Below are 26058 nucleotides of genomic sequence, written 5' to 3'. Positions count from 1 at the left end.
TCGAAATGCTTTAACGTCGGTTGTTATTTTGAATTCATTAAAATATTTTTGAATTGCTTAAACTGTTGTGACTTCGCTTCGGGGATATGGGATCAAGTATGCCCCTTTTTATCACCGGCAAAATTTTCATTTACTGGATTTAGCATCCTTGCTTTTTAAATCGCGTCTGTATAAGATGAAGACGAACACCTGAAAAAGAGCAATTAATTTTACTTCTAATAAAAGGTGATGATGTCACTATGTTATCACTTGTGCCGACATGGCTATGCTAGTTCTACTTCCAGATACCGTCACTGGGCTGCTTAAAATGGAGAAACATTTATACGCCCAAAGATTGAACCAATGTATCAAAGATGTTTCTTCGGCAACTGTTATAGTTTTCGTTCCGAAAGTCAAGCTTGAGAGCTCATTCCAGCTTTCAGATACATTATCTGCTCTAGGAATTTCTGACGTGTTCTGTTCAAACAAAGCTGACCTCTCTAGAATGGGAAAGGATTTGTTTGTTTCTGAAGTGTTTCACAAGTCTTCTGTGGATGTCAACGAAGAAGGTACGGAGGCTGCAGCTGCGACTGCTGTAAGAAACAGTTTAAAGATATACAAGCAAACTCGTCCGCAGACGTTAACGTTTACGGCTGATCACCCGTTCATGATTATGATTTGATCAGCTCAATGCTCCACTTTTCGTTGGTCGTTTTACTCGACCAACATCAGAAACGGAAAAGACAATCGATGAATGCTAGATTTAACGGGTAAAGCAAAAACATGTCATATTTGAATATCATCTGGCTATTACGAAAATATGCGTTATGTACATTTCTTCATTTGTTTTCATGTTCTTAGTGCTGCATTCCTTATACTGCATTGTTGATTCAACTGTAATACTTAAAGAAATTGGACAATGTGACAGTTCTGTCCCTAGTCTGCACCATTTTGTTTACTGAGGTTGTAATTAAAGTCATAGCCCATTTTAACACATACAGCAAAGTGCACTAGTTTGTGCAGGCGTAGTTATCGCAAACGTGACAATATAAATAGTAGGTTTCATCTTGTTCTATCATATTTTAGTTCGCAAAATAAAATATTTATTATTATATTATGTTTTTGTATTTATTTACTACATACACATATAATATGCTAATGGTAGAATAAATAAAATAATATTTATTTTAGAGCTAAATCATTTTATATAACAAATTACGACTGTTGGATATAGATAATGTTTATCCAGCAGGTTACCTTTATCCAACGGCTAGTACATATAAATAGGGTCTACTTTTTTGGCATTTCACCTCAGGTTAAATTTAAAACGAAGTGAGAACTTTTAGACAATTAAGATCTGAGTAGTAAAAATGTATAACGATATTTCATTTTTTCCTAAATTTGGATTTATATATGAATTATTGCATGAACTATACCTATAATTCCCTCCGGCGGGGTGCAGAAACTTGGCAAGAGGAGGGCTTGAATGGGAGAAATCGTGTATTAACAAGGCGATTCACGTGCCGTTCAAGCCCTGTTATTAGTTTTTCATATCCATAAATTGGTTCGCGCGCAGTTACTTACTTCCCTTAACTTTGTTAATAACTCGACGACTTTCCAAGCATAAATAGGGAACTGAATAAGCACAAGTGTCCTCGTGCATGCAGGAATAAAGGGAATGAATAGTTCAATCCACTTTTCAAATTATACCATCTGCACTCTCTTGACAACAGCTTTATTTTATTAGCAACTTCAATGAAGTTAAGGTTATTTACTCGAAACATTCAAAAGACAATGCTGTAAATGTAAGTGTTTATGTACCTTCAACGTTCCTGCTGTGTGCTTGAAATTCTTCAGTGACAATATGTTGGCAGTATTAATTTTTAGAAAATTTAGTTGGAACGAAATATGATATACCTGTACGAAAGAAACATCTATGAAAACAATGACTTATTCTGACGACATTTTTATCCGTCACGACCAGTAAATTTCAAAATAATTCATCATTTCTTTCTTTGCCTGGCTGCATTTCAAATTTGCATAAATCCACTGTTTAAACACATTTTAAATCGAAAACTGCCTATCCGAAGGTAAAGCCTCGTCATTTCTGATGATGACCGAGTGAGGCATATTTAAAACACAACATTGAACTGTATGACGTCATATGAAATGATCGAATTATTTGTCGATGTCGAATGAACAAGACATATTGGTTTCAATGTTATTTTAATTTATTTTGGTATGTGTGATTTGTTTATGCAATAATAGCTAAAATACACATTTTCTCGGACACTCGGACAGGAACGGATTTTTCGAGCGCCCGCAGATGATCATGCTCTCAAAAACGTGTATTATCCCTATATTAAATGTTTAGTTTTCAAATCAATATACCATATATATTGGACAAAATGACGTCATGAATACAGTGAAATTATCCAGTTAAACTAATTTTGTTTAAAAAAATGAAAAGGTTTACTCAATAAAAAGTGTGATAAATAGAATAATAGATTAGTGTTGATTATAGATCAGGTTTATCATGCTCGGCACAAAAGCGAAAAATTGTTTTATAAGCCTCGCATGATAAACATCTATAATCAACACTACAGTTACCTATTATTCTCTATATTTGAATGAAACCGGTGAGACTAAATTTTCGATTTCTCTAAATGTATTCGAATAACGCGATGTTTTGTTGAACAATTGACGGATTTAGAAAAGTGTCAGTGAATTCTTCTTTAACTTTTCGAAGGAAATCTACGTTCACTGAAAAGGGTAATGTCTTTGATGAATAAGTCGTTCTTTTGTCAAACGATCAAAGAATGTCTATCTACAAAGAACTGCCTGCTTACATCAAGTGCTTTAAAATGGAAAAGGTTGATATATACATTGTAATACGTAAATGTGTGCAGAATTTTCATGGAATTTTCTCGTCATGGAAGCAAGTAAAATTTGAAGAAAACAAACATGGTTGTTACACAATTTTGATGAGTAGAACAAGAACCAGTAGTTGTTTGACATTGTAATACGAGTTTAGTTAGTAAAAGTGTGTAAAAAGAAGAGCTGTTTATAGACTAAAGCTACCGCTAAATCATGCTTGACGAGTTAATTCAACATGGCAGCATTTTTTTGTATTTTGCAGTAAAACTAGAATTTGAGTTTTAACAAAATCGTCTGTGTTCTACTTGAGTGTGTAATATTTGGAATTCTGATTAAATTCTAATCCAGGCATATGGCGATATTTTGTCTTGTTACTCTGCTTTTGCGTGGAATTTTTTGGGACTATTTTGAGTGGCGTTAACGGGAACGATCACAGACAATTTTAATATTACTACGCAAACTAGATTCAGATAATTTAATCAGTTGTTGCTATTGTTTTTAGCATCTAAAGACGTTTTTATTGCACTGGGAACCAATTAAAAATATTGTAGGATAAATAGAATACTGAAATAAATAAATAGAATAGTGTAATCGTGTTGTTATTGAACCGTTCTCCGGGACCGTTCTACTTATTAAATCAAAATTGAAACTCCATTAACCGTATAATGAAATAAACTCTTTTCACCATCGGGTGAATAGTTCAAGCTCGAGTCTGGATACATAGTCTTGGGAATTGGTAAACCGATCAATCTGCTAGCTGAACACAATACGAAACTTGACTAACGATCGATCTTTATACATTCCAAACGAATGTTAAGTACATGCTTTATAGTCAAGCTGACGGAAACTTCAAAATAGTGCTATAGTAGACGATTTGATACTGTATTTTCGAAGAGAAACCGACAAGCGGCCATTAAAGACTGTTAGCATAGATAAACAAATACTTAAATCAACATTAACATTATACTACTGTAGCTCAAGAATCAATTATGTCAGCATAAATCGCCATGAATATCAATCAATCAAATGTTCATTCTTCAACAAGAGAAATACGCAATATGTTTACATGTACATATAATTTTATATTATTATATGTTATTTTTTGTTTTTAATGTCACATCTATGAAATCAATGAGAGTAGTTTAGTTTAATGTTAAACAAAATAATAAACATGTAAGTAATAACAGAAAATGAAAATGTATGTATGATCATATTGACACTTCAATATTTTGTTTACATGATTAAAAATGAAATCAATCGGAACAGTATTAAGAAACAATAATAATATCTTACAAAAATTTTAGTTATTTCAAAATGCCATTATTGTATCATTTTTAAACGACACTAATTGTGTTTATTGCACAAAGCAATATACATAATGCTTTAATAACTGGTATATATCTAACATAAATTGTGTTCGCGTGTTTTACACTTTATTTTTAAGTAAACGATAGTTGTTATATGTTCTGTTTCGCACAGTTTTACAAAATATGTATATATAAAAAGTACATAAAATATTTGTATTCTCAAATAGTCGACATGTTTGGAGTCGATATAACACGACTCTTACAAAAATTATGGATCGACACAGACAAGGAAGACCTCGCAGAGCTCTTCTGGTTTGTATTGCATTTTTGTTGGCATTTTCATTAGGCATGTGCCTATAGCGCCTTGAGGAAGTTTCACTGAAGTCAATTGTTTACCGCATTTAAAAACACATGTACTCGAATTTCGCGGAAGTGTAGTTATAAATTTCACAGACAATCAAACAAAGTATACATTTTAGCCGCGCTGTGGTGAAACGTTGCTGATGCATTTTCGATAAGTGTTGGCTAATCGAGGGGGGGGGGGGGGGTATTTCTGTCCAAACTGGGTTTTTGATTAGAAGAGACTTCCTATAAACGAACAATACAATAAAGGCGAAACGTGTCGTCCCATGTGTGGAGTTTACAGGCCAATCTGGGACAACACTTTATGCATATGAATTACGCCCGGTTTTCCAACACCGACGATGATTAATCATTTATGAAGTATTACAATCTAAATTACTTATGAGACAAATGAACTATGATCACACGCTTTTTACAACAGTTGCCATCTCATGATCTTTCATGTCTATGCATAATGTATGTCGATGTAGAAAAAGATACAAAATAAAGAAGTGAAACTCCAGCTGCTGGAGCAGTATTGAATTTTCATTAAAAACTATTAGTTGGTCCTTTATTTAAGGCAAGTGACCGATTGCCAAAACAGTACAAAACAGCACAATACAGCACAATACAAACCAACATAAACACAAAATATGAATAAAGCTGGGGTCATCGCCTTGGAACGGTCAATGCAAAGCATTGGGGGTTTAAACCTGGTTATAGAGCGCTCAACCTCACACTTGGACCAGCAATATTCATAATACATTTACATGTAAATAAAATTTAACGTCATAGCATCGTGACTCAAATTAAACAATAATAAAAGGGAATTAAAACGCATTCAATTTAATTACTATTTAATTACTCAATTGCATTGAAGATACAAGAGTAACAGAGTTACAACTTTTTGACGAACGATCAAATAAAACTATTAACAATTGTCAACTACATTCCTTCTTTATAGAAAAGATTTGAGAATATAATATCATGGAGTTAATATCTCAGATAATCATCGCGCAAATACAGGAAGAAGCAGCAAAAATGGGTGTAAAAATTCCATATTACATAGCTTGGTTGTTTATGTGACTGCTAAAAAAAATAAAAATAATTAAATCAAACAAGAAACGCCTATCAGAGAGAAAATATAAATATAATGGAACGTTATAAACCCAATGACCTATGCATGTAGATTACAACTGGGAAAGTCGGTCGTATGACGTCACAAAAATCCATAATGACATAATGACGTGAACAAATTCCAGGGGCAGTACTAAATAAAAATATTAATGGGGCTCTGCTACTAATAAAACAAGTTTAGGTGATTTAACATTATTGGAATCAAACAGTATATAGGTGTTTTGACAACTGAAGACAGAAATGATTTGATGTACGATTTGAGTCCAAATGTAGTTTACATGCAGATTTGTTCATACGACACAATGACACAATTTTACTCAACAGTGAAAAATGCCTATAATGTAGTATTCATGCAGATTTGTTCATACGACACAATGACACAATTTTATTCAACAGTGAAAAATGCCTATAATATCACTAATGATTCCAAATTTTAAGGGAAGAAAGATATAGTGAATCGAAAACCATCAAGTACATAAGCATCGTATCTTTTTGATAAAAACAAGTTAATTAAATTGAAACGTTGGATATGAATATTTGGTTTAACATATTTTAATTTGCGGACACGCTTCAAAACATCTCCGTAAAATGATGGATGGGAGATTCCATTATTTAAATGCCATTTTAAAGAAACATTATATTTTGAAATCACCATACCTAGAGTAAAATCTAGCAAATTTATTTCTTAGGTTATGATACAAAAAGCCTTGTTTTAGCAATTTTTTAGTTAATATTAGATTACGATCATTAAAATCTTTAATACACGAACATGCTCTGGCATAACGTACCAACTGCGTAATGTAAATACCATAGGAAGGTCCTTTAGGGATGTTGCCATCTACAAACGGAAAATTCACAATTTCAAAGTTAAAATCGTCCCGTTTGTCGTATTAACTAGTTTTGAACAAATTATTATTAATAGTTAAATGTAAGTCTAGCCTTAAAACTTAACTAATCATTCATATATTCGAATGCAATACGAAACAATTTAAAATATAATAATTGATAATTGATCAATAACTTTGACTAGTATTTTAGTAAACTATAACAGTAAAAGTAATAATAAATAATAAACACATGCCATCAACATTATGAAAGCTGATCATTAATTAAAATGTGATCAACAATACCAAACACTTCCTTGCAATATTATTATAATAGATAAAGTGTGTTGTATGCATGTTTTCTAAAACAATCAATTGCAATCACAACCGGGAAATATTAACAATATTAACAATATTAAATCTGTATATATAAGAAAGCCATAGTTGCACAGCATCAATAGAGCGCTTCTTAACAAGTATTCTTGAGACACAAGTGAACCAATATAAGCCGTGATTTTCTTTGAAATTAAAATTTTCAATCACATTAATAAATACGTTTGTAATTTAGTTTCAATTAATTATTAACAATATCTCAAACATATAAATATTCATAATGTCATGTTAATGTCTATACTATAACTAAGAATAACGTTTTTTTTTATTTGTATTTCAGCATGCATTTTTAACTGTAAATAAGCAATTAAAATTAAGCCCTTAGTTTTATGCGATCATTAAACATATTAAATGCTGTCCTCCAACTGTCAGTGTTAATAGAACAATAATAGAACAACTAGATTCAGAGCGTTCTTTTTCTTCAGCAAACTACACAAATATGATTGCGATTTCTTTTTAGAAATAGTTAAGGAAGCTGAAGCACTCAAATAACATGGGTCATGAACATAAATCTTGTTTTGAATGATGGCTTGATAATATATCTAATTGTCTTTGAAAATAAACTGTTAAAATGGAACTTAATGTTAAAAATCGTCACAGCTAAAGCACATTTCCAAAATCGATACCATATTGCAAGCAGTATACGTAAGATATAAAACTCATTATTTGTCGACTCCTCTTTCTATGCAGTCATTGTCTGGCTTTTATTATAAAGCTAAGTGAGACGTTTAAAAAGGTAATTGAACGAAATTCTATCCATTTAAGGCAAATGTCAAATCAAATAGTGTTTATTTAATAAGAAGATTAAGTCCTTATAATTAATTGTAAACCATTTTATTATAAAATGCTATTGTTTTTAATGAACCAAATTTTATTTCCATAAGTAAAATGTTCATGCTATCTTTAAAATTTGAAAATAATTAATAAGCTTTGTTTCTCATATTTGAATACGTTATGTTGTATTCAGAATTTATCAAAAAAGCTAAAAATATATGAAAATTATCAGTATTTCGGTAAGCAATCGGAGGTGATACAAAAAATGGACCTCAAAGAGTAACATTGACACAAACCGACGAAACACACTCATGACTACTTCACATCGTCATGGGGACCTGAACATAGTATCCACATTTTATGAAAACACGTCTAAGATTTAATACACATGGATTGGACACGAACATTGAGACATATCTTTTAACTTCTAAGTGTATTCGTAACGTTGCAACAGCATGACTTGCTCATGACAGGTACACTTCTCTTAGAGGAAAAAAGAGGGTTTGATATTCAAGAATAGCATTGACCATGAATCTGCGTGACTGACTAATACACAAATAAAGTGACACTTTAGCTGCACAGACAGGAGATAAACCTTAGTATATAATTCGGTTCTTTATAAATTCTTCACATCGTCTGAGTGACCTTAATATTTAGGAATAGTTTTATGAAAATTAAACAAAGGATACAGGAGATATAGGTCAAAAAAGAAAATGCAACTTTTGGACGTACTGAAAAATCGACAAACAGCGTTTTTTATATGCCACTTACGCTTCGCCTCAGGGGGGATTAAGATTTCCTTTTTCAGATACGTAAATATTCCTCGATTCCGCGGATTTCCTTGAATTTGAAGCCGATTTTTTAAAGCTCGATTTAAAGTGGAGGATAAGTTTGATGGGTGGGGGTAGGACACTCCTTTTTCCGAGATCCGAACGGTACATTTCGGTCGGACTTCAACAGTACGATACATGATTCACGGTTAACACACAATCTTGCAAACTGGTTTGCTTGCTAAAACTATTTAGGACAAGCGTAACATATAGGTTAAACTTAATCATAACCAATTGTGAAATGAGTTGTTCATGTCGCCTAGCAGAATTTTAGTTGTCATGACGATGGTTCAAACTGAAGCAAAAAAAGAGACCAAAAACCAAATGATTTCTACACTTAAATTGCAATCCGATGACCAAAAGATGATACTTGCTAAGCAGTTTGTAAAAGTGTTAAATAAAGGGGCGATCATGTAACCCTGAAAACGCTAACAGGCTTTATCCGAACATTGATAAAGAAGCTCTTGAAGATTATATTAAAGCAGTGGTCAAACATTTTGCCTCAGATGTCAAATATGTGGACTTCGTATCCAACCCAGAGGGAAGCAGAAAAGAAATAAGCAAATGGGTAGAAGAAGTCACAAATGATAAGATCAAAAACCTTCTGCCTAGATGATCTATTGATGAACTCATAAGAATGGTAGTAGCAAATGCCATCTATTTCAAAGGAAGCTGGGCAACACAGTTTGAGCCAAAAAATTTCACAAGAAACGGATTTTCAAACATTGGACGGAAAATCGTTGAAGATAGACATGATGAGACGAGAAATGAAGAAATTAAGATATGGCGAGAACAAAGCTTTGGATTGCAAGTACATACATCTGCCTTACACTGGGGATGAAATGGCTATGGTAGTTCTACTACCAAATACCGTCACTGGGTTGCTGAAAATGGAGAAAAAGATAGACGTCCAAAAATTGAACCAATGTATCAAAGATGTTTCGTCACAACTGTTATAGTTTCCGTTCCAAAAGTCAAGCTTGAGAGTTCATTCCAGCTTTCAGATACATTATCTGCTCTAGGAATTTCTGACGTGTTCAATAGAGAAAAAGCTGTCCTCTCTGGAATGGGGAAGGAATGGTGTGTTTCTAAGGTGTTGCACAAGGCGCTTGTGGATGTCAACGAAGAAGGTACAGAGGCTGCAGCTGCAACTGCTGCAATAATAAGGTTCAGGCTGAGCATGCCAGCTTCTCCACGGACGTTTACGGCTGATCACCCGTTCATGTTTATGATCTGGCACTACCCGCTTAATTCTTCACTGTTCATTGGTCGTTTTACTGGACCAACATCTGAAACTGCCAAGACACGAGATGAACTCTAGATTGAACGGGTTCAGCACAGAGACGTAATATTAAAACGGCATATTTCTCTTATGAAACGTATCATTAATCTACCTTTCTTTATTTTCCATTTGTGTTCAAAGTGCTGCATTCCTTCACTGCCTTGTGAATTAAACTGTCATTTTGCAAGAAATCGGACAATGTGAATGCTGTTTCCCTGGTCTTCACCATTTTGTTTACTGAGGTTTCAAGAAAAGTCATTACCACATTTAACACATACTCACAAAGTGAACCAGATTGTGCAGGCTTGTTTATCGCAAAGAAAATAGCAGTAGTATGATTCATCCCTTTTCATAATATTTTAGTTCGCAAAATAAACAATGTACTTTTTAAAATGTATACTTAACATTAAAGTACTTGTTTTCTATTATGGTACTGCATACACATATAAAATGCTTATGATACAAAATTTTCACTTTATATTATACTTTTATAATCTTCTTACTGCTTATGATGTTTCAAATCTGTATTTTGTATTTATCTCATGAAATTTTTAATACAATGTAGTTTATTCAATTTGTTTCTAAACCGTCATACTCAATACATTAAAGCTGCAGAAACGGAATATTAAGATTAATTCTTGTTACCATTTGTTAGTACTCAAGCGATACAGGGAACACTACTACAATGGTTCACACTTGAGTCTAAATGCAAAGCCTTGGCGAGTGGTAAACAGGTCTAATGGGTAGCTAAACACAATACAGACCTAGACAAAATCAACAAACATTCCAAACGAACGTTAAGTACACACTTTTTTTCCAGTAAGTTTGATGAACTAATATAAGTATAGTGCGTCTATGCGAAATCATTTAACTTTAATAAACTGAAGCAAACATCGATGCATTATTCAGGTTGATTCATAAGACAAACTTATAAATCAAACAAAACAATGATAAACGTAGCTTGGGTTCAAACTACATTAAGGCACACTTTAGGCATGTACAAAATGGTGCTATAGTGGACGATTGGCATATTTAAGGAAACAAACAGACGACGATGAAAGACTAACATATTGTGTTAATTTTCCGACCGTTAATGGTGTAAATAAACAAATACTTGAATCAATATACTATTCGAAAATTATACAACTGTTTCTAAAGAATAAAATATGTCATCATACATTGCCATGAATAACAACGAACAAATGTTCATTCTTAAAAGAGAGAAATACGCACAGTGTTAAACTGTTTATATTTCGGTAAATACATGTATTATATAATTGTATGCTTCTCTGTTTTTGATATCCCATTTATGAAACACATTGGAATATATATATATATATATATATATATATATATATATATATATATATATATATAGTTCAATGTAGAACACACTTTTATACATTTAAGGCATTAACGGAAATTGAAATTACTCCATTATCATATTGACATTGAATAATAAGTTGGTTTTTAGCTTAGGATCAAAGGACTTGGAAGAGTATTCAGAAACAATAATAATATCCCACTAAGATGTAAGTTATTCTATATTTAGTTTTTTCATCATTTTAAACGACACGTAATCGTGTCTTGCAGACACGCAGAATACATAATGATTTAGTGCCTGGTATATATTTAACATAGATTTTGTTCTCCTGCTCTACGAAAAATGCTTATGTTTTTTTTAGTAAAAGATCATTTTCATCTGTTTTTGTTTCAAACATGAACAACCCTATACCTATACTGATCGATCGCGTGATGAAATAATGAAATTCAAATTAATCCTATCTTTGACTTGTAATACAGTACTTAACTCACTGTTTTGATAACATCCCTTATTTGGTAAGTATAAAAATTTATATACACTTGCCTTGAATATATTTGGGGTTTACAACCTTGCAATTAGTATTAGGTACTTGTCTGCAACAAATGATCCCTCAGGTCAAGTTCCATGAACATCGACCGGGTAGTTTATGATGATATATTATTTGAAGTGTGGACGCATGATCCCTGGTAACAAAATAAAAAACAGACAAAGACGCCTTCAGATAAGTTAAAATAGATAGTATTGCTGAATGACGTGCTAGCGCCTGTGTAAGCAAACCTTTAATGACGCCGCCACATTTTTTAGTGAAAATCACATGTATGTATAAAAATAACCGAACAAATAAATTTGCCATACATTCATGTTATAACGATTTATTCAGACGGAATGCCATAGTCCGAAGCTAATAAGATCATCCTTAACTTAAATTCACGAAACTAAATTATTATTAGCTTGAAATGCGACAAAGAGATTACAATCATCAACTTCCTAACACAACTGTCAAACAGAAGTTACAATAACATTTACCAGCTTTATGTATTATTTAGATAATTATATCGGGAGTCTTTGTAAACAATCCAGTTGTCACTTTTTTGCTTGGCTTGTAGATGTTTAGATTATTATCCCATGTCCACTGTACAAAAACTACTTTCATAACGAGTTAAGAAAACGCAAGTCTAAACGTTGAATGCATCCTTGAAGAAAAACAGACTACGAAACTAGTGATGATTATTCGTTGACGTACGTATACGCTAGTTGCATCAAATGGATAAATGCTTATACAATTAAATAATAGCAATATAGTGCACTCACAACATTTCTTTATATAAACCGGAATCATCTGACATCCGAACGGATGCTCCCATGAGATGCAATCGATGTATATTGTGACATATACTGTTTGCAGATTTTTTTAAGATGTACAATTTCATACATTAGTTAATGTTTTAAAGTCGCATTTATTTTATTAAGGAGTTAACAATTATGAATAAGGCTGAACTCGTTTCAGGTCATTTCGTGGAATTCTTGAAAAAATCAGTCATTTTGTGGAGTCCCTACGTGAAACAATAATTTTACGAAAATCCTAAATCATTTAGTTATTTCGTAAAATTGCTAGCTTCGAAGATTTACTGTTTCATATAACATATATAACACGATGCAGCAGCAACTCATGTTTCTCAGATTTGTATTGTGGCACGAAGCGGTTTTGGGACGAACACAACTCCTTGATAAAGGAAGTGAAAACCCCGTTAAGCTCTCTCTTCCTGTGCGCCATATTCGAAGCTACAAGCTAACGTCGTAACGACAACTTAATCACCCAGTATTCCTGATTATTCTCGGCATCACTCTGTCCAGCTGTGGAGGATTGGTTGCGGGACTACTCTTGTACTTAGGTGAGTACAATATTGGCGATGTGAGTACAATATTGGCGCTGCGAGCAAATTTCGGACATAATTTTCTGAGAATTACAGGTTGTAAAAATGTCTCAAGAAATTAAGTTCATTTTCGAGAATTACAGGTAGGGACAAATTCTCAATACTTTCGTCATCTTCTTTCTTCTTCACGAGAATTACAGGTTGTGAAAAATTCTCAATATTTTCTTCATCTTCTTTTTTCTTCACGAGAATTACAGGTTGTGAAAAATTCTCAATATTTTCTTCTTCTTTACGAGGATTACAGGTAAACAATTCTCAATATTTTCTCCTTTCTTCTTACTCTACTTTTATCCTTGTAAATTTTTGTTCACACTTTTCCAAATTGGTTTGAATTTTGGTCACGTGGTGGTGATAGAATATACACACACACAAATGGTATTTGAATAATTGTTTTAATATCAAACTACTGTTTTCCAGATACTAACAGAATATACATTTGATTGGCTAGTTTGCTGTCACTTCAGCCCATCGCTTTAAGCCAATTAGTTCCAGGGTGTGTTGGTTGCTTCAGCGTCTAACTTGAAGCTCCACGTGCCGGACCTTTTCGGACACTTCAGCGCCTCGCTTGAAGATCCAGTTGGCAGCTATAGTGTTTGGGTGCTTCAGCATCTTGCTCGGAGCTCCACTTGCTTTCAACTTTACCAACTAGACTCTATTTTTCCATTTTCTATTGTCACACATTAGCAATAAAAATTATAAGCTGGTCTGAGAACTTTGTTTACTAAAGGGGCATTTCATTTTAAAAAAATAGTTGTTTAAAGGGACATTACATTTAAAGAAATTAATTGATTAAAGGGACATTACATTTTTTAGAAATTAAATGTTTAAAAGGGACAATACATTTTTAGAAATTAGTTGTTTAAAGGGACAACATTTTTAGAAAATAGTTGTTTAAAAGGACATTACATTTTTAGAAATTAATTTAATAATTCATTTAAGTGTGCTTGGCATTAGAAACTACTTAAAGGGGCATTACATTTTTAGATAAAATTTCTGACAGGAGCATTACATTTTAATACTTCATTTTTTTTATATAATCTTGTCCTCGCCTGTCCCCGTCCCACCATTACAATCATGTTCCATCCACCATCGACACGTGTCCCAATTAATACAGCATCTGAAACACAACTACGGTCACTGCCTGGTATTGGGGCCCGTACAGCCAATGCAATTATTAATTATCGGGAGAGGGTGGGACCAATTGATGAAGAACAATTGTCAATAATTCCATATATTAGGATGTCAAAGGATTTGCTAGATCTGATCGATTTCACTCCTTATGGTCGGGAATTCCCGACAGCACAACATGAAGATATTGATAAATTATCAGACACTTTCCATCGATCAAGGCTACAAGGTCCAAATTTACAAAACGCTTATTACCATACTGATGCGAGACCTCAAATGACATACGCTGATAATGTCAACATGAATAATAGGTTCTTAAGCTGTGACAAGCCATTCTTTAACAACGAGTACACATCAGCGGGCGCTGGTGTCAATATCCTGTCAATGACATACCCACCACAAATCAAGCATCCTTTTGCGGGATATTCACCAGTTCTTGAACCAGCGTCCTGCGAGAAGGTTCGGACATTTGGACCGAACACCTGCAAATCATCCGACTTACTTTGATCAAGGTCACAGGGACCAGCAAATGAAGAAAATATGGCAATTTACCTAAGACGCTGACTATAATGGAAAGTCCAACTGGTGACCTTTTTTATGTTAAGTTCACAAAATATTCAGTAGCTCAGCGTTGGTCAGCACAGGACTGCAAAGATAACTTGTGTTGGTGCCTTACTGGCAAAGCCGGCGATTTCTTTGCAAATTTGGTAAAAAAATATGGCGACATGGAGTACTTTGACATGATCAAGCGATTTGAGAAACGTTTTGGATATCAAGATCTCCCTGCAACGGCTACAATTGCCTTCAACACTGCTCGACAAGATGTTGATGAGGACCTTGATGATTGGGCAGACCGAATCATGACACTAGCCACAAAAGCTTTCCGGGATCTCCCAGAAGATTATATGTATAGCCAGGCAATTCTACGTTTTTGTCATGGGTGCATTAACAAGGAAGCCGGTGAAGTGGCAGCGAATGCTCGCCCATCTACAATGGAGGCAGCAGTGGATAAAGTGAAGCGGGCAGTCCACACTCACACAGCTGTTCATGGCCGTGCCAAACGCGATGTTCGATAGACAACTGTTCACGAAATTAGCCAAGGCTGGTCCTTATATTCAGTGAAAGAGGAGTCACAAAGCCCAACTGGTCAGAGTACACTGACTGGATTGGATGCCTGTGAGAAACGTCTTTACACAATTGAACAACAGATCAGCCAGATTAAGACCTCTGTTGATACCATCCTCAAGCGCCTTCCTGACAGACAATCTCGCTCTGAATCGCCGTCCCCGAACAGACCTCCTCTAACACTTCAGTGTTTCAACTGCAAAGAAAATCATTACATAACAGACTGTCCGCGCCGCAAAAGTGACAGCAGTAAACATGTCCAATGTACTGAGGGACAGGAAGATAACGAGAAACATTTAAACTCTTCTGGGTCGGACAAGTAGGGCGAAGCCCGACCCCAGTGCTAAATAGCCCAGTTCATGATGAAGATAGGGATTTAATTAGAGGCAGGAAGACTTCCACGCAGAAGGTCAAGAAGAATAACCATGTTACATATGGCCTTAGTCTTCGACGTTTGTTCAATGCGAAGCGTATTGGTCGGGATAAACCCGACTGCACTCTGAACTCGCCTGCAAATGGGCCAGGTATAGACGAGGCAGATTTGAAACGTCTCTTCCAAGAGACAGAATTTGGAGGTCAGTTTACACCTGATTACCTAGAGAATGAAAACAAGGTTCAGCTGTCTCGCCCTAAGAAATACGCACAGCAAGACCAATCTACAGAAGAGAGGGAAAAACCTAAGCTAACCATGGTAACAGATTACAATCTAACTGAATCTGATATGTCAGAAGTAAGAATAGAAGAAGACAATGATCAAGTTGTTGTTCTTCAATTGTCACTAAATTCTCCGACATTGTACAATCATGAACACAAACCCAAAATATGTGTAATGCATACGACTGTTGAGAATAGTGTTCCCCAAGTTACACCCCTCAGGTCAGGATATAAGATCTGGGATCCTGGGAAGAAAGGCTTATGACCGGCAGTGGGTATACATCCAAGAACGTGCAGTTCGAGGAGCTCAGGAGCCTGTTGAGCCTGTAGAGATCGGTTTAGACCGATGTTCACGCGCATCCACCTGGTAGTTAAGGAGAGATCCTGGTGAAGGCCCTACAACTGAGTATGCTCATCCGTCCAGTGATTATGCACATGCGAGACGCTGCGGATCAGCACTGTGGAGAAGTTGTCTACAAATAATGAGAGCCAATGTTGCCCCGATCCAACGTATTCTTCTCCACTGTTTTACCGGAACTGTGAAGCAAGTTGTGAGCGGGCTGGAGACATTTCCGAAGTGCTATTTCGGAGAAACTGGTTTGGTTAGGGAGTTTAATTGCTACCAGAAAACGGCACTTAGGAGGATTCCGAAGGGCCATTTTACCCTTGAAACAGATACTCCCTATTTCAGACCATTGCAGGCAAGTGCTTGCACCCCAGCATTTATTGGAGAGTTTGCACTGGAGGTCAGACGAGTAAGAGGGGAAACAGCGGAAGAAGTCCTCGAATTCACCTCAGCCAACACCCGCATCATGTAGCAGATGTAATCCTTTGTCGGCGAAGCCGGACATGGAAGTTAAACTCATTAGCTCCCAAACGCATTTATCTTTTGCTTGTTATCCATTTTAATGAAACTTTGATGAAACTTTTGTACTCATGAATATCATTTCTTGGTTGGCATGGCCAGACTGGGGTCTTTACACCAATACTACATGGACACTGTATTCTGATGAGGGAAGATTCTACAGTGAAGACAATATGATGAAGGTGTTACCAGCTCCATTTTGATAGAACAGGGGGAGTGTGGCACGAAGCGGTTTTGGGACGAACACAACTCCCTGATAAAGGAAGTGAAAACCCCGTTACGCTCTCTCTTCCTGTGCGCCATATTCGAAGCTACAAGCTAACGTCGTAACGACAACTAAATCACCCAGTATTCCTGATTTTATTCTCGGCATCACTCTGTCCAGCTGTGGAGAATTGGTTGCGGGACTACTCTTGTATTTAGGTGAGTACAATAGTATAAACTTTTATTATATTTGTGTTAATAAACTTAGATATTATGTTTTAAACATAAGTAAAAAACATCGTGCAGTTTGTAAATAAGAATTTCTTTTTTTTTATTATTTTTTATTCAATATCATACATACAATGTAAACATGTATATGATCATACAATATAGTGATATACAAAGCAATAAAGTTCAGACAGGTTTTACAAGATATGCTAATATATATTTATTTTTTAGAGAGAAAAGAAAAGCACAACAGAGTAATAGTTATGAAAAATGATGAGTTGTATAAAGTCGGAAGAAAGCATACTGGACTTGTGTTTTTTGTTTTATATTCACAATGATCTTGTCAGATTAAAAAATTAAAATTAAAAAATATAAATAAACAAAACTATTTTAGAGAGATAAACTAACATTAGGGTAAAATGTATATAAGTGGACAAAACATTATGAGAATTTAATCCGATTCCATTTTTGTTCAAAGATTTGTAATGTGTCATTACTGAGGGCTATTTCTTTCTCAATCTGGATTTTTAGTTTAAGACTATGGACAAAGCAATTAAAATTTGGTACTTGTTTTTTGTACTTCATGTTTAAGATAAAATATTTCATCAATATAACCATAAAATTCACAATATTATTACAGTCTATTGATTTCAATGAGTTAATTCCGAAACTTACATTTAAGAAAGATAGTTTAACGTTAAGTTGTTGTTGTTCAAGAAAAGATTAATTGATTCCAAATAGGCTGGATGTGTTTGCACTCCCAAAAAAGATGTTCTATAGTTTCAATGTTTTCAAAGCAGAAGTCACACAGATTTGAGTTAGATAATTTGCATTTAAAGAGATATTTATTTGTAGCTATAATTCTATGGATGTATTTATATTGAAAATTTCTCAGTGTGCTTTCAATAGTTGCTTTATATGGCATGGTAAATATGTGTTTCCAATTAAGTTCATTCTCTTCAAAAAGGACTTGCCATTTATTTTGGATTTTGGAGTTTTCTGTAGGGTTTTTAATTTGTAGTGTGTAAAATATTTTATTTGTTTTGTTTTTTCTTCAAAGTATGTTTTCTACAAATGTTGTTTGAGTACATGGTGTATTATTTGTATTGATTTCAGATTTAATATGTATGGGTATGCTTTTGATTAGTGTGTAGTACTTCAGAAAATTATTTGAAGGTATTCCGTATATGTAGCATATATTATCAAAAGAGTAGAAATCCTTAATTCTGTAGTCATACAATTGGTCGACATATTTAATGCTTCGTTCAAACCAGTCTTTATAGAAAAGCGTCTTATTGTTTGAAGTTATGTCTTTATTGTTCCATAGAATTGTTTTACTGCTAGTTTGGGTTTCTAAGTTATGAGTGACATCACTCCACGCTGATAGAACATCAGATAGAAATATGTTTTCGTTTGCAATGTCATGTAAGATAGTATTGCTGATGTTACATTCAAAGATTAAGGAGTCACCATATTTTTTTAGGATTTTCTGGTAGAATAATTTCCATTTACTCGTATTGGTATTATCTAGGTATCTTTTAACCCAGCTGCATTTGATTGCATTTTCAATCCGGTTGGCAATGTTGAAAATATAATTACAAGTATTGAATAAAGTTAGTAGAAATGAGTTGTTTGTAACCTTAAACAGATACTGTGTTATGTATTTTCTGTCTGAAGAACACGAAAGCAAAAGCAGATCAGTTAAGTCCAGGTAAACTGAATATTCTGCAATTTACATAATTTTAAGCATAAATATATCAGTATGTACATATCTTGTTAATTATAAACCGTTCCGTTTATAAAACATTACTGAAATGAGATATTTAGTTAAGCCTTAGTTGTAGCCCAGTTGCTTCAGGACAAGATGTCCACTGGTCAATTCGGTCTTTTGATATGTAAAAACCGTAACAGAATAAAGAGTAAGAAATGTACATTATAACAATTCTCGCAGTTTGCATTGGAGATTTCTAATATTGCTTGTTTAGAAACTTCATAAATAATTGTTTTAAATTAGTAAGGTGCTTTCATATGGGTTGTATCAGAAATAAAAAAATAGCATGTCTATCCGTAGTGTCTGCCCTCTTACTGAAAACATACGAATTTTGGAAGTGAACAAATACAAAAACACGCATGTATGTTATGCCAATCTATAGTTAAATGTGTAACGAAAACTGCTTTTAAATCGGCAATGTTTTGAAAAAATACTTGCTAGACTAGTTAAACTCCCTGTAGTAATCTGTTTCATGTACTATTGTCTCATAATAATGGCCCTTCTGATTGGTTGCTTCGATTTGTTACTATATGCATGTGCTTGTGCTAAAAAAGCAATTAAATGGAAAAACGAAACTCATGATCTTGTTGTTCTTTAACTATTTTTACATTTTATTAAAAATACTCGGCATTTAAAACAATTGATAAAGCTACTATTAATCCGTAATCAAAAACGTAATAGTGTGTTACCAAGTTAAACATCATAGCATCACCCTGGAATAAACACGACCTACTATCCAACGAACACCGAAAATCATAGGAATGCGTCGTCGTTATAGGCATGGATAACCATCAAATAAATTACAACTTCTAAAAAGTGAAAAAAACATTAACTTTCCAGCACTTCTTGAAGGTTTTTCGTTAAATGCACGATACTATGAGAGTAAAGAGGACCTGACGAAAAGACGATTGTTCTAATTAAACCATCATCTCTGTGTGTGTATCTACAAACAAAAGTAATTTTATTTGTATGTTCCCTGTCCTGGGAGGGTTGCATATAGAAGTCGCACTTTACATCAGTCCGTCCGGCATTCCGATTTCCGGAGTTTTTTACGCCAGGCTTTCAGTTAGTAAATTTATTTTTCGTATGCGAGAATACCTACATAAACATCAGATAAAGTGTAAAATTCGTTCCGGTCCATTGATTTTTTGCAAAGTTATGGGCCTTGGAATTATAAATTTTCTCTATAATGACCGTTTTCCGGAGGTTTTTTTGCAATGATTTCATATATTGAGCTGATTTTTTGTATGTTAGTCTACCTACATAATTTTATTATGGGGCAATGGGTGTCATAAACACAGGTTTTGATATTTTCTAAGAAGAGCCGCATTATTTGCAGTTTAAGTTAAAAAGCAGAGTATATGTGGAATCGCTTGGAAACAATACTTGTTTGATCGATTTCAGGTTTTTTATCTGATTTTGGGGCGAGGGCCTGGCCTTTTTGACGGGAAAAAACGCGCGAAATGCTGGATTTTGGGTGAAAAATCACGCGAAATGCCGGATTTTGGGGAAAATAAGGAAAGTCTTTAATAATCATTTTAACATATTTTACTGTGTTTTTTTTTTTAATTCAAGGCAACAGATAATTTAATTATGCAATATGTTCTATTTTCTACACTGGATCTGGTTAACTGATGTATTTAAAGTTAAAAAAAAATATAATTTTTTTTGGAGGGGAAAAACATGAAGTCTGGGGGAAAAATTACCAGCTGAGGGGAAAAAAATCCGAGGGGAAAGGGCCGTTTTTCGGCGGGTCACAAAAAAGAAAAAAAAACTGGATTTGTACCAAGATCATTGTTTCTAAAAGAAGACATTAAGTGTTTCTGATTAGTAACTTAGGTGAGAATGGTTGATTTTAGATAAAGTTATTGAGCAGAATTTGTGTATGTAGGTAGGTAATATGCAGACTTTACTTAATATTGAACAAATAAAGCAAATTAAGACGTATAACATTGAAAATTTGGTTTCTTTGCATTATTCAATTTATTTTTCGGGGACTTAGTATACACTCAATCCGTCATGTATGTCTGTTCTTTGTCTGTCCGCCCGTCCATTCGTTAATTTGACCCTCTGTCCGCAAAAATTGATCCTGCGATTTCAAGAAAAAAGGTTCTGAAGATTATAGCTAGATGGTCAAGGTCTATATGAGGATATTGTTCGACTCTTTGTTTCTTCAGAACTTCAAAGCCCAGGTCAATGTTTCAAAAAATAGAACTATAAGACCATGGCACTATTTCGTGTTACAAACACTTTTTATCAAAAAAATATTAAGGCTTTATGGTAGCATAAATTAACGACACGCCACATAAAACTTTGAGATCGCCAAATGTTGTAAAAACGAAACTTTTAACAATTGATAAATATCGTTTTGATTAGAACTAGGCTATTTTCACTAATTGGTGTTTAATGACTCTTAGCTCGTGGCTGGCGAGAACAGCCAATGGCGTCGTCATGTCACCTCATTAACTTCAACATTTGAGTCGAAATGTTTAGTTATTTCTTCGAATGGTGTAGAAAATAAAGGAGATACGAAAGGCATAGACGAGAGGCATAGACTGTTGACCTTCAGTTGCATTTTGACCTTGAGACAGTGTGGATGACTCAATTGTTCTCCAAATCTTGTCATTGACAAAAAAACAAAACAGACTAACCTATTTGCTAGTAAATGCTTTAAATGGTATAGAACATTTGAAGCTGACATTTAAATGGATACTTAAACTAACGATTTCAAGCGTTATCGTTACCTTGAGCCGGTGAGAAGGACTTAAACATATTATCAAAGATTCATATCTGTTTAAGATATAAGAGATATGAAGCGGACTTGACAATGAAGGCTCAGTTGTTTGACTTTGAAGGGAATTCTTGACCTTGAGAAATCATGACCGGTAAATGTCATCTTATGTTTAACTTCGATATTTGGACTGATTGACGGACGACGGGCGCTCCTTAAATTCCACTCCCTCTTCGCCGGATGTGAAAATCAGAATTGCATAGCTTTCGTCTAAATAACATGAAGACGGAAACGATAGTCACAATAAAGGTTAAACATTATATAGAGTCTATTTGACTGATGATGTAGTCAGGACGTTAACAGTTGTGCAGACATTTGCTTAAAATACGTGTTTATCAAGAAACTTTCATGTTGCTTTATTATTAAGGATGGTTTAAAATATAGTTCTTAGTGTCAAGAGCAGGTAAGCCAGACTATTTAAAAGTTTCTTGATAAACACATATTTTAAGCAAATCCCTAGGTTGCCTGAAATCAGTTGATTCCATGTTTCAGATATGCATTATAAAGTGAACACAAATGAACTCCATAACACAGTTAAATAATGTATTTGTTCTCAAATTGTAGAAAAACATCAACAATTAAAGCGTTATAATCCTGACAGCAGCAAACAACCATGTCAAGTGCATCAACCTTTTCACTGGATTTGTACAAACATGTTGTTTCTCACAATCCTAATGACAACATGTTCATGTCGCCGAGCAGCATTTTCGTTGTCATGACGATGGTTCAAACTGGAGCAAAGAATGAAACGAGAAAGCAGATGATTTCTACGCTACGATTCAGGTCAAATGATCAACAGATGATACTTGCAGATGCTGAGCAATTTGTTAAAGTGTTGAACAAAGGGAGCGATCATGTCACACTAAAAATCGCTAACAGGCTCTATCCTAACAGTGATAAGCACATCCTGGAAGACTATATTAAAGCTGCAGTCAAACATTTGGCCTCAGATGTCACATATGTGGACTTCATATCAAACCCCGAGGGAAGCAGACAAGAAATAAACAAATGGGTAGAAGAAGTCACAAACGAAAAGATCAAAAACCTTCTGCCGAGCGGATCTATTAATACCCTAACAAGAATGGTAGTTGCAAATGCCATCTATTTCAAAGGAAACTGGGCAACACAGTTTGAGCCTAATAGTACGACACGTACTGATTTTCATACATTAGATGGAAAATCAGTCAAATTAGACATGATGAAACGAGAAATGAAGAAAGTGCTATATGGCGAGAACAAAGCTTTGGATTGCAAGGTTTTACATATGCCTTACATTGGGGATGAATTGGCTATGGTAGTGCTACTTCCCAATTCCGTCACTGGGTTGCTGGAAATGGAGAAAAAGATAAACGTCGAAAAAATAAACCAATGTATTGAAGATGTTTACTCACCAACTGTTAAAGTGTCTGTTCCGAAATTCAAGCTCGAGAGTTCATTCCAGCTTTCAGATACATTATCGTGTCTTGGAATGCCTGACGTGTTCGATACAAACAAAGGTGACCTCTCTGGAATGGGGAAGGATTTGTTTGTTTCTGAAGTTTTCCACAAGGCATTTGTTGATGTCAACGAAGAAGGTACAGAGGCTGCAGCTGCAACTGCTGGGACAATTATGTTTTTTAGTGCACCGCCTCCTCCAAAGATATTCACAGCTGATCACCCGTTCATGTTTATGATCTGGCACTACCAGCTGAAGGCGCCACTTTTTGTTGGTCGTTATACTGGATCAACATTGGAAGCCGCTCTGTCTCGAGACGAACTCTAGTTTGCACAGTTTCAGCAAAGAGACTTCGCAGAAAATATCTGCAGTCTCCGAATGTCAAGAATCGTTAAGTTAATATACCTTTTTATTCGGTCGTTTTTTTGCAAACTATCTCTGCAATTTCATAACCAGCAAGATCGCTTGAACCATTTCTTAATTGCCGTTGTATTTTAAAAAAGCTCAGTGCGTCTTATTTGGATATTGATGAATATTTGTGATACAAATTTGTGAGCGTATAATCTCGGACAAGTTTGATAAACAGCCTGATCATATAAAGCACTTTTGAATAACGGTATATTACTAATAAATATTAATCACATTAACATTGTTTTCTATTTTAACATAACTGATATAATCGTATTATCATCAAACTGGTTTACAATGTTCATGGGCATAAATCTTAAACAGATATGATGGTCAACCTGATCGCCGGAAGCTTTACTGAACCTTTATACCTTTGTATAGTGCCATATTTAAAAAATCAATGTTGTCTGCTATCTCATTTAAATGGCTATTATCTTATAATCATCAAACTTGATCGATATAACCCAGACTTGTAAACGGACGTAGATTGAAACATCTTGACACTATTGTATCTTTGTTTTTTCTTAAAGTTACACAATTCCTTATTTTCTTTGGAGTTGTATATTAGGATTGTTGCTAGTCGGCCCGATTGTGAAATGTCTGATATATCAGTTATTCAGTATTAACATATAGTTACAATGAAAACACAAAATTCAAAGTGTGCATTTTTTAAGACGTTGCTGTGCGAACATAGCCAACAATGTTTGACTAAGTGTGATTTATCTTTTTTTTCGAACGCATTTCATTTTGCAAAAACTAGGCAGTTTAATTTATCAGGACATTGCTCGTCTAGTTCCTTAAAATGTTGTTTCGATACATGTATGTTTCATGTTTTGCCAACGTTATTAATACTCTGTACAGGTGTTATGATTAAAGCATTTTCTTACTGTTAACACTTTTTGTTTGCTTAACTGTATACTCTACATTACCCATGATATCACACATTTATATGTGCATACTTTGTGTATTTGTAATATATTGTTTGTAATATGTTGTTAATAGGTGGATAGCCGATGCTTATATGTCAATATTTACGAATACGTGTTGTAAAATATTTCTTAAAATTATGCATCGAAAATAGTCAAACAATATTTATTGATTCGTGTTCAAAGTTAAGAAGATTGTGATGACCCTAACTCCAAGTCAACGGTATCAAACGTTTGGGAGATTTTGCAGAAATTCAGGTTTACATGATGTTTGGTTATATCTAGAATCATTTAATATAAACAGTTTGATAATAATTTTAAGCAATATATTACAAAAGATGTTCATTTGGTGATAAATTCTAAATGACTCTCACCTGTGCAATATACTTCCTAAGTAGCCGAAATCTTTACTAAATATACTGCTTTAAAAAACATGAAAAATAACATTAACAAAACATGCACTATTGTAATATAAATGATAATTTCTCAGTTGTAGATCGTTCTTTATTTTAATTTATTGCAACGGTTTTATGTTAGAAATGCAACCAATATACAATAAATACCTACTAGTAAAGAATGTAAAAGTCAGTTGACCAAACTATTGGAACAACCCTCAAATGACTGTAATATAATGGAAACCCGCGAACAAAAATAGGCATGCTCAATTTTCATAGTGCAATAACGAACACTTATTTATAGTCAGCTATGGTGCAAGCCTCAAACTTAGCGAGACAGTATTTATTTATTGGAACAATGTTTCAATTTATTGATCAGCATCCACTTGTACCCATGTTAAGTAGTAACTAACTGATTAAATAAATTCAATTATTAATACACAAACTATACATTGATATTAACAACTTTCGCACGCCAATATAGTCTGATTTTGATATATGCAACACTTGTCGTCATAAAATAAACAAGAACTGTCTTTAAAAAAGATATACGGCGTTGATTGTGGCTGGCGAAAGGTAAAGAGTTTAATGAATATAATCAAAGATAGCATACGTCGTTGTCTGTGCAGTTCTTAACTGCATTTCACGCAGTACGGGATGTTAAGCGTAGTTTTCGCGGAATATTTTTACATTATTACATATTTCTGATCATATATCTATAGATACAAAAAAATACAAGAATTGAAGTGAAATTAAAACAGGTTAGTCAACCTGCCACACGCGAAGTATCTGCGCGTTTTTCGGACAAACCTGTTTAGTGGTTTGTCGGGCATTGCTATTTGATTCGATTATTGACAGTATCGGGAATCATCTCGCTCATGCTCAATACATTGGTCAATATGTTGGAATAATTCTTGTTAAATTAATCAAAAATAATATGTATCATGGTTTTGTTGAAAACACATTAAGAATCTATTATTGAGATACCATAATTATATCGGCGAATATGTTCATTTAACATCTGGTCTTAATAAAATTCCAGTGCACCTAGTTCACGCGATACCGTCTACATTGTATATTATATAACGATCTCTGTACTGACCGCGAACTGACCCTGATACATTG

At 34.2% G+C, this 26058-nt stretch overlaps 2 protein-coding genes across 2 annotated transcripts; both read left to right on the top strand.

Moving 5' to 3' along the window:
- Window positions 1-259: 259 nt before the first annotated feature.
- Window positions 260-9784, top strand: LOC127852676 (leukocyte elastase inhibitor-like). The gene is given in 4 exon segments (XM_052386626.1): window positions 260-548; window positions 8970-9163; window positions 9165-9390; window positions 9423-9784. Coding segments are annotated over 4 exon segments (1071 nt in total).
- Window positions 9785-18834: 9050 nt separating this feature from the next.
- Window positions 18835-25480, top strand: LOC127852944 (leukocyte elastase inhibitor-like). The gene is made up of 2 exons (XM_052387027.1): window positions 18835-18918; window positions 22334-25480. Exon 2 carries the CDS (start codon window positions 22383-22385, stop codon window positions 23529-23531), a length of 1149 nt encoding a protein of 382 aa, XP_052242987.1. The 5' UTR covers window positions 18835-18918; window positions 22334-22382; the 3' UTR covers window positions 23532-25480.
- Window positions 25481-26058: the final 578 nt, after the last annotated feature.

Source organism: Dreissena polymorpha, chromosome 12 (assembly GCF_020536995.1).
Source record: "Dreissena polymorpha isolate Duluth1 chromosome 12, UMN_Dpol_1.0, whole genome shotgun sequence".
Taxonomy (NCBI): Eukaryota; Metazoa; Mollusca; class Bivalvia; order Myida; family Dreissenidae; genus Dreissena; species Dreissena polymorpha.
The sequence above is the reverse complement of the archived record's forward strand: the minus strand, read 5'-3'. Positions and strand labels throughout refer to the sequence as shown.

Bases quoted from the DNA above. Each gene is read 5' to 3' on its own strand.
- LOC127852944 (XM_052387027.1), top strand. From the start codon at position 22,383: ATGTCAAGTGCATCAACCTTTTCACTGGATTTGTACAAACATGTTGTT.